This window comes from Corapipo altera, unplaced genomic scaffold (assembly GCF_003945725.1).
Source record: "Corapipo altera isolate COAL_440 unplaced genomic scaffold, ASM394572v1 92, whole genome shotgun sequence".
Classification (NCBI taxonomy): Eukaryota; Metazoa; Chordata; class Aves; order Passeriformes; family Pipridae; genus Corapipo; species Corapipo altera.
The window spans coordinates 760,866-780,648 of NW_020884994.1; the positions used below are offsets into that span (position 1 = coordinate 760,866).

The 19,783-nt window shown below is 49.7% G+C and overlaps 1 protein-coding gene across 2 annotated transcripts in view; it reads right to left on the minus strand.

Annotated features, from left to right (window-relative positions):
• Positions 1-19,783, minus strand: part of SCMH1 (Scm polycomb group protein homolog 1) — a 71,258-nt gene that overhangs the window by 47,143 nt on the left and 4,332 nt on the right. For both annotated transcript variants that reach the window (XM_027666515.1, XM_027666514.1), the window contains exons 2-4: positions 8,664-8,770; positions 5,641-5,725; positions 2,892-2,960 (exon numbers count right to left, since the gene is read on the minus strand). In XM_027666515.1, coding sequence (XP_027522316.1) covers positions 2,892-2,960; positions 5,641-5,665 — 94 coding nt within the window. In that variant the 5' untranslated portion in view covers positions 5,666-5,725; positions 8,664-8,770. The remainder of the gene's footprint in view (positions 1-2,891; positions 2,961-5,640; positions 5,726-8,663; positions 8,771-19,783) is intronic.

Sequence of the window (19,783 nt, forward strand, 5' to 3'; positions counted from 1 at the left end):
AAAGGGACACATCACACCCGACCCGCTCAACCTCAGCTCCCCTGTACCCAAATCCTGCTCACCACACTGATCCCCACTCACTTTCCACACCCAGCCCCAGACAGGTCTCCCCTGGAGCTCCACACCAGCTGTGCTGTCAGCCAGGACACCACAGCTGCCTGTGCTGCTGCTGCCATTCCACAGACTCCCTGGGGATGGAGGTGCAAGGCCAGAGGGAAAAACTGACAGTGTGTTGCCTGGCTTTCTCCTTAGCACTGACCAACTGTCTCATATTTTATATTCTCTCAATATTCTTATCCATATTGATAAATTGGATGCCTTACTGTGGAGGGACAGGACATTTTAGTCTGCAAGATGCTTGTTTCTGATCTGGCCTAGGCATGTAACCCTGGTTCCCGAGGGTTGGTCAAAAAAAAACTGATGGCTTTTCCCCACTTGCCTATGAATCACTTTGCTTCCTGAAGAAACATCAGCCAGTCCTTTTTATTGGTGATGGAGCAGGAGTGTCCAAGGCCAGAGCTGACTGTAGGGAATGAAATCCTCTGTAGCCCTGAAAAGCAAAGGGGAATGCTTGCTCCACTGCTGCTGGCTTCCAGTACCACATACAAATTCTCCTACCAGCCCTGAAATCACCCTCTATTTCATCTGGTCTCTGCCTGCTCTTTCATGTTCCCTCCCTTGCCTTGCAGAACACACCACTGGAAGGATCCCCATTGGAAAGGACTGTTCCTCCAGATAACACACACAGAATCACATGATAAAATGGTTTGGGCTGAAAGGAACCTTAAAGCCCATCTCATTCCACCCCCTGCCATGGCCAGGGACACCTTCCACTAGCCCAGGTTGCTCCAAGCCCCATCCAACCTGGCCTTGGACATTCCCAGGGCTGGGGCAGCCACAGCTTCTCTGGACAACCTCTGCCAGGGCCTCCCCACCCTCACAGGGAAGAATTTCACCCTAATATCATCTAATATCATCTAACTTAATATCATCTAACCCTGCCCTCTGGCAGTGGGAAGCCATTCCCCTTTGTCCTGGCATCAGGTCCTTGTCCAGAGTCCCTCTCTGCAACTCATCAGATCTTTTTCACAGGAAGAAATGGGAGAAAAACACTTAATGAGAAACACCCCATTTTTGCAATAACATCTGTGAGCCAAATAAAAGCCAAGGACTGTGAACCTGAGTGACTCCCTAGGACTCAGCCCTGGAAATGCCACTGGGGTGATGGTCTGTCACTTGTGCTTGCCTTGGGAAAGCTCCCTGCCGTGTGTTCATGCTGAAAGGAGATATTACTTTGCAGGCAGAGAGTCACATTTGGGCTCTGATGTCTTAACCTTCAAAAATGTTTACTCCAAACAAAACACTCCGCACACCCAAGGGGTCAAACTCCAGTAGTTGTGAACAATGCAGCCCTGCACCCTCATGTCTGGATTCACTTCATGTTGCATTTAATGTTGAACCTTTGCCCAGAATTTAAATGAAGATGGAGTTTCTGTTTATATCTTTAACTGAAGTCTGGTTTGGGCTCCATTAGCATTTCGGCTCCCGAGGGGTCATCAATCCAACTGAAACAATACATGTGCGTTTCAGGTCACATCTGTGAAGGAGAACGTGCCCTGCTCAGATCAAGGCATCCCATTAAAGTCTGCAGCCCATATGTGTGTCTGCTAAGGAGCAGCAAGGCAGCACATGAAAGCAGACCAGTATGAAAAGGAGCAGAGCATCGTCTGGGCTGCAGATCCCGGGCCACGGGAGCTGTCCCTGATGTCTGACTGTGGCTCCTGGGGCTCAGCTCTGCCACCGGCTCCGCACGGTTCCTGCCTGTCCCACCGTTCCATTCCCAGGCACTCTGCCCAGCCATCAATCCGCCTGCACATGCTCCACTGGGAACAGCTACAGCCCACAACAGGAGCCCCATCACTCCCTGTCCTGCTCAGCAAAATGTGAGAACGTGCGAGTCAAAACTAAGAGGTTTCAACCACCAGGACTGTCTGGTCTGCTCTGCTCCTCCTCAGAGGAGGAGTGTTAGCTTTGAACAGAAATCCTTCCAGCCATGCCAGAAAGATGCTGCACTTTCACCCCCTCACTGTATAGAATCACAGAATTGTAGACAGGTTTGGGTTGGAAGGGACCTTAGAGCTCATCTCATTCCACCCCCTGCCATGGCCAGGGACACCTTCCACTAGCCCAGGTTGCTCCAAGCCCCGTCCAACCTGGCCTTGGACACTTCCAGGGATGGGCCTGGGCAATCTGTGCCAGGGCCTCCCCACCCTCACAGCCAAGAGTTTCTCCCCAGTATGCCATCCAACCCTGTCCCTGGCAGTGGGAAGCCATTGCCCCTTGTCCTGTCACTCCAGGCCCCTGTCCAAAGTCCCTCTCCAGCTCTCTTGGAGCCCCTTTAGGCACTGGAAAGGGCCCCAAGTTCTCTCTGGAGCCTTCTCTTCTCCAGGCCCCAACTCTACCAGGATGTACACCGAAGTTTTGGGCAGTGATGGGCTGCACAGAGGTTCTTGCAGAGAGGTGACCCCTGATCCTCACTGCTGCACCACGCGCTTGTTGAGCAGCCCGGTGCACCCCAGCCCCCCTGTAGCCCCCCTGGGCCATGGCCCTGGCATGCAGTGGGTGCAGGGTTGACGTGCTGGGTCACCAGGAGCGCTGCATTTCACAGGAAGCTCCATTTCAGGTCAGTGTGGCCACTGAAAAACAGCCCATCCTCTGCCATCTGCAAATGAAGCAGGACGTGGAGCACAGGGAAACTGCAGTGGAGCCCCCAACACCCCAAAGGCTGAGTACACACAGCCCATGTGAGCTGGGGGAGAGAAAGAAGGGGGAAGGAAGGAGTGGGGAAGAAGAAGGGGGAGGAAGGAAGGGGGAGAAGGGAGCTCTCTTACCTTGGTACTGGGAGGGAGACTCTGACGGGCGGCTGTACTTGTGCTTCTTACCATCTTTCCAGTCTATGGCTGAGACAAGAAATAGAGCATTTGTGTGAGGGAAAGGAGCCAGCTAATGGATCCTTCAACACTGCCTGCTTTACAGGCCCTTCAGAGGAGCAGAGAGAGCTCCCTGTCATGCCCCCAAGTGACATGGATGATTCGCCCCCATCTCTGGGGTGTGCTTCCTTCCTCCCCACAGCTCATGCACATACCTGACACGAGGTGCCTGCATTTGCACCTTGGTCCCTGCCTAGTCCCCACCAGCCACTGTTCTCCCCCAGTGATCAGCAATAACACAAAGAGCAGCAAACTGCTAGAGCTCCATCATTTTAGCCATGAGAAGAAGAGCTCGAGAGGAACAAACACAACAGCCGCTGAAAATGGCTCACGTGGATCTTGGGTACTGAGAAGTGGAGCCTGAATCTCTCCTTGGGTATCAACTCCCGGTCATTTCACACAAACAGCCTCGGCCCTCTCTGGAGATGGGGAAAGGACCTCCCTGAAAATCTGCACAACTGCCCTTTCCACGCACAACATCGGGTTTCCACGTGTCCTGCCCAGCTCAGAGGAGAGCACGGCAAAGCAGCACCAGCTCTGGAGAGCAGCTCATCTGAGCTGCCTTTGCTCATGACAGCTTTGGGCCTCAGAGTTCCAAAAAAATTAAAGTTCCCAAAGTCAGCTCTGGAAAGGGCTGGGAATGCTCATCCCTGCCTCCAGCAGCCTCCAGCCCAACGGAGGGATGGCAGATCTCTGTGCCAGGCTCACCCTGAGCCAGCTCCTCCACCTGCTGCTGCTCGACTGGGCACCCTGGGAGTGCTGCTGCACTCCAGCTCCTTTATTTTACAGAGCACTATAGGGTTATTGTAAACAACAATTTGGTAGTGCCCTATTAAATGTGCCTTGCCCCCACAAAAAGCACTTCCTTGTGAAAGGAAGGACAATGAAAACAGGAAAAGTTTCAAAATCTCCTGACAAGCAGCTGGAAGAGGCAGGCCATGAGCTGCTGCTGGAGTGACCTGGGGTGTCTTAACATGTCTGGAATTGCTTTTGGACAATTATTTTTGCAATCTTCTCTTCCTGACATGCTCTTTTTAGCACAGTGGACAGGATGGCATACAGGTTTTACAGCTCTGGAAAGTGATAGAGCAAGAAGCAGGGGATGCCCACCCCTGCCTCCAACAGCCTCCATCCCAACGGAGGGATGCCAGATCAGCATCCCTTAAATGAACACGAGGGACATATGGAGTGTGGCCACAGCGTCACCAGACACAGACCAGACAAAGAACCTCCTTGGAGAGACATAAATGAATGAAAAGGATTGAAGGACACCCTTCCTACAAATGCATTACCATGAAGGACAGTATTCTGCCACCTCCCTAAGAAAGCAAGAATAAAGGACATAAAGTACTTAAGTCAGAAGCAAAGAGCCCCCTGGGTGGGTAAGGCTCCCCTCAGTGCTGCAGGACAGCTCTAACAGCATCTGTGCACTCAAAGGAGCCTCTCACCACACTCTGCAGGCGAAGGTACATTTTGTTCTTAACCTTTAACATGCAAAAATCCTCATTAAGCATGATACAAAAGCAGCAGAGAGGGAGAGAAACACAAGAATTTCTGCAGACAAATAAAGAAACAGTGAAAGTTCAATGCATTATTAAAAAAGCAGGTAAGTAGGACAGAAACCCACGTGTGCACGATGCAGGTGTTGCCTTTGCAACCTATGTCACAGCACTGGCAGCACAGGGCACACAGCCAGGCTGGCTGGAGGCACCAGGCTCCATGAGCCCAGAGAACAAGCTGTGTATGAGGCTAAATCCAGTCAGCCCAGTCCACAGCCACACTGCTGACTAATCAACCTGCCTCCTTTATTGCCAAGCCCTCCAGCTGCCTCGCAGCAGGGTCTCCCCATTCCCTGCTTTCCTTCATTTATTTTCACTTCATTAAAGGACAAGCAGTGTTAGGAAGAGGCTAATGCTGCCGTAAGATGAACCACCACAGAAGCAAAGCAGACACTTAAAAAAAATAAGGGAAGAGAGAAATGGAGCATAGAAATCTCCTGCAATAAACCTTGGGAGTGTGGAGCAGATGTGAACAAAGAGCTGCTGAGGATGCTCCGTCCTCCCGCCCTCCCTTCCCCCAGCCCCGGGAGCGTGTGATGAGATCACTGCAGCCCAAGGCACAGGAAGGGCACAACACCAACGGAAATCAATAGTTCTGTGAAGCACAAGAAGCCAGAGCAGCTCAGCTGCAGGCAGCAGGCTGGGCTGCACCCTTTCTGTTGGGGATGCACATCCCAGGTAGCACGTGTGCGGCTGTGAGGGGCTGAGAGACACGAGGGTGCCTGGGACAGATTTCCTCTCCAAAAGGTAAGCTGGTCCCTGGTTTCATGCCTCATTAGAAGGGGGAGGCCTGTGCCAGCAGAGCCAGTTTGCCTCACACTGGGAGCACTGGCAGATGGTGTGTGCCGTGGGTTCTGCAGAGCACCCTCGCTGCTGACACCGCGCCCCACGAGCCGCAGGGGTGCCCCAAGAAGGGACTCTGCTCAGCCCATGCTGGGGCTGGATTGATGGGCTGTTCTCTGCACACTGATGGAGACACACGCAGGTTTTGGGCTTCCAACCACATCTTCCAGCCCGTGCCCGCCCCCGGGGTCCTCCAGGCTGCCCCAGCTCCCGACCAGCCCTCGGCTGTGCCCAACATCACTGCTCACCTTTCTGAGGGCCTGGTTTCCGCATTCTACCACCTGCTGCTGTCCTGACCCCGGGACTGGCTCGCTCTTAGACAACTGAAGGTGTCTAGGACAAAAGAAATAAAGATGAGAAAATTCCCCATTCTGGAGCACACTGAACCATGAACTCATCCCACAGGGGGGGAAACACATGCTCTGTCACCCAGGGTTGCACAGAGCACTCACAGTTCATGTCACCCCCTGAAACTACAAGACTTCCTCCAGTTTGTGAACAACTTCAAATTCATGGCAGCAGGAGCAGCATAAATAAGCACAAGGAGCACATGCCCATCTCTGTGCTCACCCCACAGTGGGTCTGGAGCATGTGTGTGGAAGGAGAGGCTGCTCCCACTCACTAACAAAGGGAAGCAGAGCTGAAATTTATGAAAGAAAATACATGGAAACACAACATTAACTCTGGCAAAGCAGCACAGCAATCCCCAGCTCTCCACTTGCAATTCAAATTGCTCATAGAAGTTCTGGGGAATAAGGATGAGAAACTGGACAATGATCCAGGAAATACTTTTGCTGTTAGAACTGCCCCGAGTGTCCAAGTTATGCTGCAAATTCTTTTTTCCTGGTTGGAGGAAAACTGGCTGGACTGTCCCCAACAAGTAGAAGCGTTTGCATTCTTGTTATAAGCAAATATTCCTGAGAATCAGGGCTCTTGGGAGATGTGTGCTGGGCACACAGAGGGAGCCCAGTGCCTGGCACAGCTGCTCTCCCAGGGCAGTGCCTGCTGCACACACTGAGCCTCACCAAGGCCTGCCAGAAAATATCCAAATGAATGGCTGAGCCACAAACGAGCCCTCGGGAAAGGCAGGAAAAGCATGTTTTGACACTCCACTAACTAATGAAAGATTAATTGTGTCAATATAACTCCATTTTGTTCACAGTGGGGCAGTCAGGAGGAGGATGGAGCAGGAAGCTGTCTCAGGACACAGTGCCGAGTTGCTGTTAAAGGGTTATTTACAGCTCCAACTTGGCAAGAAGTTGGGATTTTGAAAACCAGGCTTTTTCCAAACCTAAGAGAAATAAAGACTTTAATTTTCTGTAACAGCACTATAAACTACAGCCTTTACTTGCAACACTGAGCAATACTCTGAGAAGAAAAATACGGAAGGAATTAAATACTAAAGGAAAAAAATCCCTGGTTGTGTTTTAATCCAAATCAAGAGGTGTACAGTAGTCACTTATTGCCTCTCTTCTAAATACTGTGTGTGTTTGTACACACTTGTGAAAGGAGTAAAGTTTCTTTCCCTTTCAATAGTGGAAGGTAACCTACATGTGAAAGCTTATTGAAACATTTAAAGCTTCTTTTCATAATTTTCTTAATTCATTTTTATTAAAGACTAGCAGTCTGGCAGGAAAAGTCCCCCAGACATAAAACCCAGGCTGAAAGGTGTTACATAAAGGCACCAGACAAGCATTTGCGATCTCTGGCACTGCCCCTCTTCTGTCTGTGGGACTTTTCTGAAGCACCTACACACACAAGATTGTGGAAGCCTGTGACTGGAGACGAGGGTGCACTCTTGCACCCTCCACCCTCAGGCAGGGAATAACCCTAATGCAGATCAGGGAGCACCTTCTCACTCTCTACAGCTCCGTGACAGGACAGTGGAGCCAGGTGGGGTCAATCTCCTGGGTAATCAGTGACAGGAGAAGGGGAAACGGCCTCCAGTTGTGCCAGGGGAGGTTCACGTGAGACATCAGGAAGAATTTCTTCACAGGAAGGGCTGTCAGGTATTGGAATGAGCTGCCCAGGGAGGTGGTGGAGCAGAGTCACAGTTGGGAAGGACCCAAAAGGATCATCCATCCAACCCCTGGCCCTGCACAGACATCCCAATAATCCCACCCTGTCCCTCAGAGCATTGTTCAAACCCTCCCTGAGCTCTGGCAGCCTTGGGGCTGTGCCCACTGCCCTGGGGAGCCTGGGCAGTGCCCAACCAGCCTCTGGGGGAAGAACCTTTGCCTGAGATCCAACCTGACCTTGCCCTGGAACAGCTCCAGCCACTCCCTGGGTCCTGTCACTGGTCCCAGAGAGCAGAGATCAGAGCTGCCCCTCTGCTGCCCCTGGGTTTTACTAACACAGGGCTTGGGAATTGATAATTCCCACTGATTGTAATTTATAGTTGCCCAGAGGAGCTGTAAAATCTCCACCCTTGGAGATATTCCAAACATCACCAGCTGCCTCCCCAAGCAGCCTGATCTAACCTTGTATACTGAGTCTGATTTCAAAGTCAGGCCAGCCCTGCATGTGGTGCTGGACAGACAGCCTCCATAATCTCCTTCCAACCTGAAACACCCAAGGATTTTATCTCCCTGACAACAGATTGGAAGGCAAGAGGAATCACCATAAAGGTTTCACCAAGGCTGAAATGCCCTGGTGGGGACAGATTTCAGTGCAGAGGGAGAAAGGGACTGGCAGAACAGGCTCTCAGGGTACTGCAGGACAGGAGCACGGTGGTACTGAGGGACACGGCCTTTGCTCCACTCAGGCACTGCAGAGCAAAAAAACGTGGAAGTACTAAATAGCAGGAGATACAGTTTGGTATCCAAGGGGAGAAAATGATCCATCCACAGAGACAGATCTGGAATGACCTCAGACACAAACATGCTGCTGCTGGGGACCCGTTGGCTCGGCCCATGGCACAAAGGACACAATCTTACTGCTGCATCAAACAAAGCCTCTGAGATTCCCACAGCCCAGCACACACTGCAATGCTCCATCTACAGAACCTGATAATTATACAGAACTGCACGCTGGAGCTAAAACTCTCTCAAAAGCTGTGTTTCTCCTGCTTGTGGAGATCAAGATAATCTCCCAAGCACGGACCACAGTGTTACAGTGTTGGTTTCCAGAATTTATAGCCTGAAAGGACAGATCAATGTGCAAATTCATTTCAGCAGGATGCTACCTTAAAAATGGAAAAAGGCCAACTGATTTGCTGCCTTTAGTAGCAGATAAAGTGCCTTTCCCACAGTTTCAAACAACTTTCACTCACCGAGATATCAAAAGTGCCAAGGGCTCCACTGAACTGTCATGGGCTCTAGTTCCCCATCACTCCTCCAAGACAGCAGAGTCAGTACAAACACTGCGGCATAGCAAAACCTGAAAGCAGAGAGACAAAATGAAAAAGTTTGCATTTAATTGCAGAAAGGCTACGTTACCAGCTGCATTATTCATGTTCATATTTAATTCATTTAAAACATCCAAATTTAAATTTAAAGACAGCTGTAACAAACATTCCCACTTGCCATCGCAAAGCAGCGCAGAACTTGACACAATTTAAGTTCAGCTTGCAGTGAGTACACGGGACTGCGGCTGTTAAACACCTTTGATATGAGTAAGATCACATCAACTGAGCTGATAGAAACTAGTTCAGCTTTTGTAAAATGAAACTATCACACAAAGGAGGATTGAAAAGACTAGACCTGATTAGTAATGAAAAGGAGAGAGACCACATGAGAGGCACATAAAATAATGAGTAGCATGAAGGGAGTGAACTGGGGACTCCAAATTATCCCTTCCCAGTGCAGCAGAGCAAACCTACAAAACTAAAAAACTCCCAAGAATATACCAGGGAGAAGGAAATGTTTATTGGAAACTAACAGATGTGTAACTTTGTCATGGAGGAAGTTGTCAAGAGAAGCAAACCTTTAAATAACCTTAAAAATGACAAAGACATCGAAAAGCAAACGAGCACTTATAATGGTATCAAAGTATAAGATGCACAGGCCAAAGGCACCCAGACCCCAAGCAAGAGCTGAGTGAAGATGGGGTGCACAGCTGGACCCTGCCCATCACATCCCTGGCCCAGCTGGACTCTGCCCATCACATCCCTGCCCCAGCTGGACTCTGCCCATCACATCCCTGCCCCAGCTGGACTCTGCCCACCACATCCCTGCCTCAGCTGCTGGGTTTGGCGAGGAAAAGCCAAGCCCTTGCCTGGCTGTGGGTACTGGGTCACAGTCAGAGGCAGGACACCAGCTCGAGAGGTGGTTTGTTCACACCCTGGTGACCCCTGTGCTGGGTTACACCGAGATCCACACCTCTGAGGTATGGGCTTTTTCCTTGGGCAGCAGAAAGGCAGCCAGGGCTGGAAGAGTATCCCAGGGCATGCCCAGCTCTGAGTGTGGCTCCCTCCAGCAGCCACAGAGCACAGCCCACAGCACAAGCACTGCTGAAATGCATCTTAATCCGATTAAACTCTCACCCCCACTGCTCTTACCAACAGGCTCTTCCAAAAGCTCATCCCTAAGGGGAGACGGATTCAATTTACCTGTGCCAGACTGGAAGGGACCTGCAGGGTTAGAGGGGAGCCTGCTCTGCAACATTCTTCCCCCAAATGTGGCAACTGCAATGGCAGTAAAACAAAAATGAGAAAATGTGGGTAGAAGACACTGTCCCGTCTCTGCAGACCTCATGAGATGCATGTAATCCCTTTATCTCCAAAGCCTCCGCTCCTTCGGAGCGCATAATTATGAAAAGAGTTAAAGCTGAGGCTCTTAATGTCTCTTCTAGGCACTTCTTTATTCCACTCAAGGCACCAGTCACATCTGAATTATTTCCTGGGGTTGTTTGGACTTCCTATTATACAGGGATGATTATGGTGAACCTTGGGATGGAATCCAAGTTGGATCTCAGCATTACCATGTTTGATTGAAAGGGGAGCTGAAGGTTTGTTGACAGCGTGCCAAGCTTCAAACCTCGCTGGACAATGCTGCTGCCAGCAGGCCAGAGGCTTCCAGAGAGGAGAGGGAGAAAACTACCAACAGTGAAGCTGAAAAACGGTTTTATGAGGTCAGATGCATACCCCACAGATTAGGATGGGGGGGAAAAAGGGAACTCTGCACATTGCCAGAGGACTGTGAGAATGACGCTTCTTGGAAATCCCATGGGACAGCCACGAGAGAATCCTGATGGTTTCTCAGGATGCAAAGTGCCTGGAGTCATTGATTTTTTTCCCCACGAAAGCACAGGTATGGAGCACCATGACCACTGCAGCCAGTAAAAATCCCTTCCCTCACAGTCATCTTTCCATCAAACACCATTAGTGTTTCCAGCAATAAAGAGCTGTCCTTTATGATTCCCTCAGGAAATGCCAGGGCAGCACTGTAAGCTCCTGCCCATCGTGGGTGACAGTGCTGCTGCCATTCCAACCTCCCAGCCGGAGGCTCTGGCTGTGCCAGGTCCTGTTTCAGTTCCGTTCTGGAAGCCCATCTGTGCACCATGGGTTACACGGGAGCATTCTGTGGCATCTCAGCCCCATGAGAAAACCAGCACAGACACATGATGAGCAGATCATTCAGTCATAGAATTGGAAGGGACTCACAAGGATCATCCAGTCCAACCCCTGGCCCTGCACAGACACTCCAACAATCCCACTCTGGCCCTCAGAGCATTGTCCAAACCCTCCTGGAGCTCTGGCAGCCTTGGGGCTGTGCCCACTGCCCTGGGGAGCCTGGGCAGTGCCCAACTAGCCTCTGGGGGAAGAACCTTTTCCAACCTCAGCCTGCTCATTTAAAATCTTCTTTTGCCATTTTTAATCTCTGTGGTGGAGAAAGAAAGGCACTTTCAGCCTACCTGAGAGGACTGTCAGTGCACGATCTGACACCTCTGATCACTTTTGGTTTTCATAGCACACTTGACTCAGATTTCTGCCTAACCTGTGGACACCAGAACTTCTGCTGGTCTAAACCCACAAACCCGAGGTTTTCCTCTCGATGCTCTGATGAGCTGACTGATCCCTCTCCTGGGCAGAAGCCAAAGACCAGCAGGAGCTGCCAGGACTGAGCACCAGCCTGCTCGGAGCCAGACACGCAGGCAAGGAGTCCTAAACCTAAATGCCAAACAAATGCTTATGTGGGACCTGAAGGAAACTCTTAGGAGTGGAGCAGCTGCTGAGTTTGAGGAGGGGAGTCAGAAGTTTTCTTGACCAATGAGTTAATTTCCTTCCATCTCCCTGTTATCATCCTCCTGGACAAGAGTGGAGTTTTAATTCTCCTTATCTGTGCAAAGCCACGTTTTTGGCAGCTCCAAACAAAGGCTGATGAAGCTACAGCACCTCTGGAAGCACCTACCCTGATAAGGGGGAGGTGTACTGTACAATGAATGCTGGTATTTCCATCTGGAGTACTGATCCCCTTGTGTGAGCTGAAATGCCTGATGGCTGCAAACCATTACTCCTCTTTCTACCAGAAGGATTTTGTGTCATTTCCAACATCTCTCTTTCTCTGGAACTAATTTTATCTTTCTACCACGTAAGAAGTGGACTGATAAACTCCAGACTTCATGACAAGCTCCTCACAAACACATTCTTGTGTTAACACACTGAGGTGTCTCAAAGACGTGATCACAAGTAACACACTTCCTCAGCCCCTAAGCCAAGTCTCAGGGGAGCACATATTTTAAAAGACAAAAACACGTGAAGAACTTGGATAGATCATGTCTGTACAACGAAAATATTAACTTTATTACTTCCTTTTGAACACCTTCAGGGTGGAAGGGAGAGGAGATGGGTCAACCTCCTAGAAAGTGGCAGCTGGACCATCAGACACTGCCAAGTTGAGCTCAAGGGATCACCTTCAGCATGAGTATGAAAACCAGGGACCAGTGGGAGGAATCATCACCATGAAGGAACCTACAGCAGTTACCACTGCTCATGACTGCAGAGTAAATGAAATAAAACCTTGCAGGATTCCAGTAAAGGTTTCCTTCCCTATCAAAAAAACCCCCAGCACGGGCCTTGGCTCAAACCAGAAATATCCTGATGTGTATCACTGTGAGCAGACCTGGCTCTCCATGAAGACTCAAGAGGCTGCAATAAAGACAAGTTTGGCCCGCTCCAGGAACAGGATACCCAGGCTGAGAGAACTGAGAGAGGAAAGGGCTTACAACAAAAGCCAGGTGAGATAATCTGGCTCGAGTCTGCTAAAGGAAGCCCCTTAACAGGATGAATCTTCTCAGTACAGACATGTTTACTGACAAGCTGGGAGTTACAGTCATCCTGCTCCACGGCTGCCATTTCTGTAGAGAGGGGAGTGGGCCCTCCAGCCCCTCAAATCCCCCTTGGAAAGATGGGGCTTGACTGCTGTAAGAAATCCACACACTGGGGAAAAATCAGAACTGCTTTTGTTCTAAGACTGGTGTTGGTTTGTTTCTTAGAACCCAAACCCATTCCCCTCCCTCAAACAGAAAGAAAACAGTGCAAAACCTAAAGCCTTCCCATTCAGGACAACATGGAATCTTGGAATGGTTTGAGTCAGAAGAGACCTCAAAGATCCTCGTGTTCCAATCCCCCTGCCACGGGCAGGGATATACGGCACTCAGAGGATCCTGTGCTGCTCCTCCCCAGGCAGAGCCATGTTCAAGGCTTGGAGCCAAGGCCTGGGCTGCCTCCCATTGTCAGGGACAGGGAATGGCCCACCATGAACACAGACTTAAGCTAATCATACAAATCCCCTGTGACCACAGCTGGGGTTAAGGAAGCTTCACTGTGCTCCACAACCATTTCAGCGACCCCTTCATGGCTGGTCCTGCTGCTGAAGTCACTCTGAGGTTCTGTGTCGCTGTTGTTCCCCTGGGTGAGCAATGCCTCTGTCCCACATCCCCACGTGAACGAGGCCACCAGCACCATGGCTGTCCAAAACTGTTCTGCACAAGCTCAGGGAAAAGCGGCAGGTCTCTGTTTCTGGGTGTTAAAGCAGAGACATTTCTGACCTGCACCACCACTGTACCTCAGCGGAGCTCTCCCAGATGCACTGCAACAGCACCCAACAGAGAGGACTGGCTTTTTGGCCAGCTGAGGCTCCTGTTCCATATAGAACAGGACTTCAGTGCCATATGGCAAGAACATGCCAAAGCAAGCAAGTCAATCTGTGTGCCTTAGGCTGCTGTTTCTGCCACTGAATCATCTGTGTTTCAGCTATTTGGTGTCAGCACGACTCACGCAGCTAAACGTTCAAGTCTCCTGCTTTTAGAAGAGCAATGGCCTGGGTTACAGAGTGGCATGGCAGTGCACCCAACACCCAACCCACAGAGGACACCTGGAAGCAGAGGAGATTATCATGCATGGGCCATTCTGTAGCCTGATTCCAGCCTGTTCTGACCATCCCCTGATGACCAGGGGCCAGGCCACAGGCCAGTTCTGCACATACCTGGGTTTCCTTTCATGGCAATCCCAGGAACACGGAGAGGTGTGGAATATGGTGCACCCCACATACCTCTGGGCTGGGTCATGCCTCCCCCACTGCCCAGGGACAAGCTGGAGGGTGCCCACCGAGGGTGGGGTGTGATGCAGAGCCCCCCAAGGGGACACCCAGCCCAGGGGGCACAGCAGGGAGGCCAAACTGCTGCAGGCAGTAAAGGAAGTTTTGCAGCAATGGGGCTGTTTCAGTGTGCACTGAGCCCCAAGCCAAAGCCAAGAGCTATTACTAAAAGCAGATGGCTTACAGGGGACCTTGAAATGGGATTCTGCACGTGGCAGTTACAAAGTCACTCCACACAAAAGCACACAACAGGATGCTTCAAAGTCTTTAAATAAGAATTTAAACAGGAGTACATTAAAAACCAGTGCATGGTTTCCATATCATCACCAGACAGGCCAGTAGAGTCCCCCTCCTACAGACTACCATGGCTGCTTTCCCAGACAGCAGTTACACATGTGATGGATGTGGCCCCAGAATGGGCTCCAGTCTGGAAACGCTGCACAGGTCAACATCCAGTATATATATCTATATAAAAAATGTTCAGTTAACCTTATACTTAATTCTCTACCGGACTGTATCTTATTAAAAAATAAGCTCTTTATGGATGAAAGATACGGGAGGGGAGGATCAGGTGGATAAATACATACATGGTTTGTAATATTAACTAATGAAATAAATACATCTAAATGCCAGGACAATGTATTCCCTAGTAAGGGGAAACAGGAGGCAATTCAGAGGCTCTGACTTCCAGTCATGTCTCTGTTGGAAATGTCAGGACAGAGTGAACGTTGATGCTGCAAGCAGGATGTGAGAACTCCTCAAAGAAGATTTTGCAATAACTATTTCTAGTAATGTCAGTTTGACACAGTTTCAGCAGAACATCCTCAGGAGACCATAAGCAAGGAAAGGCAGCTTGAGGGGGAATAAAAAACCAAAGGGATGGTAATTAGGGGACAAAACAGAAATGTAAATGAGGAAAACCTTGGAAAGAGATGGGAAGGAGATGACCCAGTCCCTTACAATACCCTGCACCTCACAAGCACAGGGAAGGAGGATGATCCTCAGGGACAGACACATGGGGGCAAAGGTTTCCACTGAAACAGCAGGAAGGGAGATGAGAGCTTCAGGAGCAGAGGAGAGCAAACCAGCCCTGAGGAAAAGGTGAGTGACTAAATCACCACTCTCTAATGAGCTAAATATTGAGATGTGGGGGATGATGATCATTACATACACCTACACTTATATTTTCCTTCTGCTTTCCTTCTATAACCAATCCTAACAATTAAATGGAATGCTTAGCAACGTCCCCTGGGAAAATACACTGGATGAAAACTGTCATCCTGAAGCCTCTGATGGCATCAAAGCAATCACTGAGCGTGTTACTGGAGTGTGCAAGGTGCTCTCTTCCCTCATCCAGCACAAAGGAACAACCTTCCCTGGAGTTAAGTATTTCTTAACTTCCTGGGGTCCAGCACCAACACGAGCATGTCCCTACTGACAAGGAGTGGGGGCCCCACGACTTCAGTCACACTCAAGGCTGAATTCTTCACAGATTCATATACAAACCACTGTCCCTGACTGAACAGCCACACAGCCAACCTTCCCATACCTTCCAAATACAACTCTCTCTGCCCTCCTGAACCTGCTCTCTCAGAGAAGGCAAGGTAAAATGATCCCTTTAGTATATATATATATATAAATCTATCTTAGAGTGACAAAGGGTCTCCCTGCCAAGCGGCAGAGCCAGACTCACAGTCAAGCTCTCCCCTCCAGCACTCCCAGTAACTGATTCTTCTTGTGCAAACGGAGGACAGATGAGAAACAGTTCCTACTGATCTGCCCCATCTGCTAAAGAAATGAGAAAGATAAAATATCCAAACCCTCAGGGTATGGAGCAGAGCCACAAAACCTTTATTTACCTCTGCTAGAGCTGAAGAGGAGTTGGTCTCTGCTACCTGGAGCGCTGAGACAGAGATAATCCAGCCCTCACAGGGGGAAAGAGGGATGTCAGGGAGGGTGAAGGGAGAGGCTGTGCCATTCCTCCTGGTGCCTGGCCCGCTCCAGCCCAGCAGCAGCCTGCCAAGGCAAAGGGCTGCCCAGGAGAACAGCTCCCAGAAACTCACTGTACCCCGAGGGAATGGCGTGTCAGGGCAGGAAACAAGCATCTTTGTTTTATTTTCTCACTCATGTAGAGAGATATTAATTTGTCTGTTTCTTAGGAAAAGGAAAGGAAATTGCAGCAGTGCAACATGTCAAGAGAAACCAGGCTCACTGAGGATGGGTATTAATTACTGCTTGCTATTTTTATCCTGTGTATAAACTCTGTATAGACTCTGGTCTCGTCTATGACTTAAGGAGCTAAAATCCCAGGAGCCAAAACTGTGTATCTACTGAAATAGGTGAAAGATCCTTTACAGGGTGCAAAGTCTGGATATAGAGAAATTCTAACAAGTGCCCATCAAAACTTCAGTCAATTTTAATAAGAAAAGAAAGAACAATCTAGCAGTACACAGAAATATTATCTCAGGAGAATTACTCCCAGAGAGGAAAAATCACTAGCCAGTTCCTGCAGGAAACCCTGAACAGATGGCTGTTAATTATGGAAAGAAAAAGTTGTTAGGCTGTTTTACATTCCTGAAGGGCCAAGAGTTTGGACAACTAAAAAGTATACTTTGAGGCCCTTCACTGTTTTCTGTACAACACACAGTAGATGCCAATAAAAAAAAAAAACAACAAACCATGACCACAAGCAACCAAAAGTCCATCCTGCAGCTCTGCAAGTATGTTCAGTGTCTGCCAACGAGCTAATGAAAACAAGGCCCTCTTACAGGCTGTATCTGCTCGACATTCAAGTACCTGCTGGACATTTTGTACAGCTTATAAAGCCATAAAATATCACAGGGTATTTACAGATTTTCCAGCTGACAACGATATGAAATAACTGAGCAGTCATGGAACACCCCGAGTCCTCTGGGCAGGCAGAGGATAACACTGAACAGACACTGCCACACGCACAACTGGAGACTCTGCCAGCACTGCCACAAGATCAGACCAAAGCTCAGGGTGATGGACGAGGAGCCAAGATTCCAAAGCCATCCCTTAGCCTCACTGTAATGCTGGAACAACAGCCCAGATCTACAGTACAGGGTTTGAACAATGCCCAAGTGGAAGCAGTTCCTCCTGCCCTCTCCAGGCACAGCAATTCACTGCCAAGAGAGCCACTACCTCCTGCCATGCTGGGGACATGTGGATACAGCCACCCAAACCCCTCCAGGCTGGGGCTGTGGAAATGACAACGTGCACTTCCCCTCTGGAGGCACAGGAGCAGCCAGGAGATGGGTCAGCTGCCAGGGGTTATTGCCCTCGAGGTAGGAGTCAAGGGCTCCAGGTAAGCACCAATGTGGTGGCCTCGCTGGATAGAGCTGATACCTGCTGCCAGTCAGTGATAATATCCTCTGGATGGTGTCAACTGGACATAACATCAGGCACAGCAGGGACTCTGCTACAGAAAAATATCAACATTTTATTGCACACAAGGACGTGCTAAGCACCAAAACTCAAAAGATTTAAACTTCCATCACCTAGGGAACAACATGGGAACCATGTATTATCCAGTTACTGAACTAAGAACCACTTCCAACACAGATGTAAACTAACAACAATCAAAACATTTCATGGCTGGTGGCCCTTCACTACATCAGCAGGTCTCAGTTCTCCACCTGAAGCTGAGAGATCCCACCTGAAAATACTTTTCACTGATGCCATAATGCCTCAAGAGTTATTTTCTTGAAGAGCGTGATTAATAACTTAGGACACCACTTGATGAGGAGGATGTCTCCACGGCCTTTTTTGAAAGCAGGCACAAGCTCCCCAGACACCAGAAAATTTGAGTTGGACTCATGCCAGCCCAAATGCAGCATCCCAGCTCCTGAGTCAGGGCTGCCTCACCCTGGGCCTGCAGCCAGAGAAAAGTAGGGAGTCTGACACTGCCAGGTACCTCTCACCAGTGCCACAGGTCTGGAGAGCTGGTGTGTGCACACATAGAATCACTGAACAGCCTGAGTTGGAAGGGACCTTAAAGCTCATTCCATTACAGCCCTGCCATGGGCAGGGACACCTTCCACTAGCTCAGGTTGCTCCAAGCCCCGTCCAACCTGGCCTTGGACACTTCCAGGGATGAGGCAGCCACAGCTTCTCTGGGCAACAACATTTTGAACTAATGGTTTTTAATGACTGTTAACGACTAATGACTTTTAATGACATCTTCATAAAATGTATCACTAACTAAAACTCTTTAAATGTTCAAGACACGCATTTTGCTACAGAAGTATAAGACAACTGGGGAATTTGTGATATACAATTTTAATAAAACCCATGTCACCTCATGCACTGCATTTTCCGTGACATCAGCACAGATCCAGGACTGTTGGTCATGGCCAGCACAACACACGGATCTGGGACTGGGGCTGCCCAGCTGCCACACACGTGTCATTAAATCCACAGCAGTGCCTAAGAGCCAGCAGATGCTCTCTGAGCACAGAAAGGAAAGGCAGAGAGGAAGATCAAACCCTGCACAATGATTGCTTTTACATTCACAGAATTTTTCTTCTCTTTGTTAGCCTGCCAAAGAGAAGGTGAAATGTTGAAATGCTGGGGTTAAAGTGCAGCAATACCGGTCTGAAATCAAGCAAAGCTTCTTAATCTCAGAATAGTCAGGCACTGGAATGGACTGCTGAGGAAAAGTCAGAATCACCATCATTGGAAATCTTTAAGAGTTTAGACAAGCTTCTAGGAAACACTACATGTAGGTGATCCTTCAAGGTCACTTCTAGAAACACTGAAACCACAAGACTTTCTCCATAAGCACATCTCTGATCACACAGCCACTGCACTATTTTGATGGACTGCAGCATCTTTTTTTAAGATTTGCTGGAACAAGAAAAAAAAACCCAAAAGCAACCACAGCCAGCATGCAGGGAGCAGCAGTCTCCGGGCTGCAGGAACAGTCACTGGACTTATTTTTAGAAAGTGGAATTGGTACAACTTCCTCTTCGATCCTGACTCCATCAGCTCTTCTGCCTGCTCTTTGTGTCTTTGCTTAACTAACGTGGAGAGAGCAGAAGTTTCTTCTCCCTTATGGGTGCCACTTGGGCAGGAAAGGCAAGGGCAGGGACACAGCCAGGGCAGGCAGGGAGGCTCCCACAGCTGGGAGGAGCAGAGGGAACACCAGCTGTCCCCCCACTCGCTGCTCACACAACCCCAGCTCCCAGTGCTGCCAACGTGGGGGGACAGGGCTCGGCGTGTGGGAGGAGGCAGAGCTGCTCCAAACGGGAAGGGAGAGAGGCCCAGGAGCAGGGATAAGGTGTGGCCATGGCACGGGGAGGCGTTCCAGCACTGCCTTGTCCAGGGACCGTGGCTCACTCGGTGGAGAAACGCCGGGCTTCGCCCTGTGCAGCCTCTGCCAACACTGAACTCCACACAAACATCCTCCAGGTCCCCCCAGGCACAAATCCCACTTTTCCCAGCAGGACACTTCCCTGGAGTCATGCATCAACAGTATTCTGGGGAGATCAGAAGGTGCACCTATTCCCCTCACCCCCAAGCAAACTGCAGCATGTGTCACTCCAGCAAGGGGTGAACCAAACTTGTTCCCTTGTCACAACACCCAGGAAAAAGGACCTGGCACAGTGTCCAGTGAAACCCTGGAAGGGCCAGGAGAGGGGAGGAATAGCATGAAACTCAATGGGCAAAGATTGAGCTTCACAAATTTCCACTGGCATCTCTTTCTACAGTTTCCGCTGCTGAAAACAAACCCAAGCCATGGGGAGGTTTCTGGACTGTTCACACTGTCAGTCTGGAAAACAAGCTCACTGAAGCTGGGTAACTCAGAGCTCACTGAAGCTGGGTAACTCAG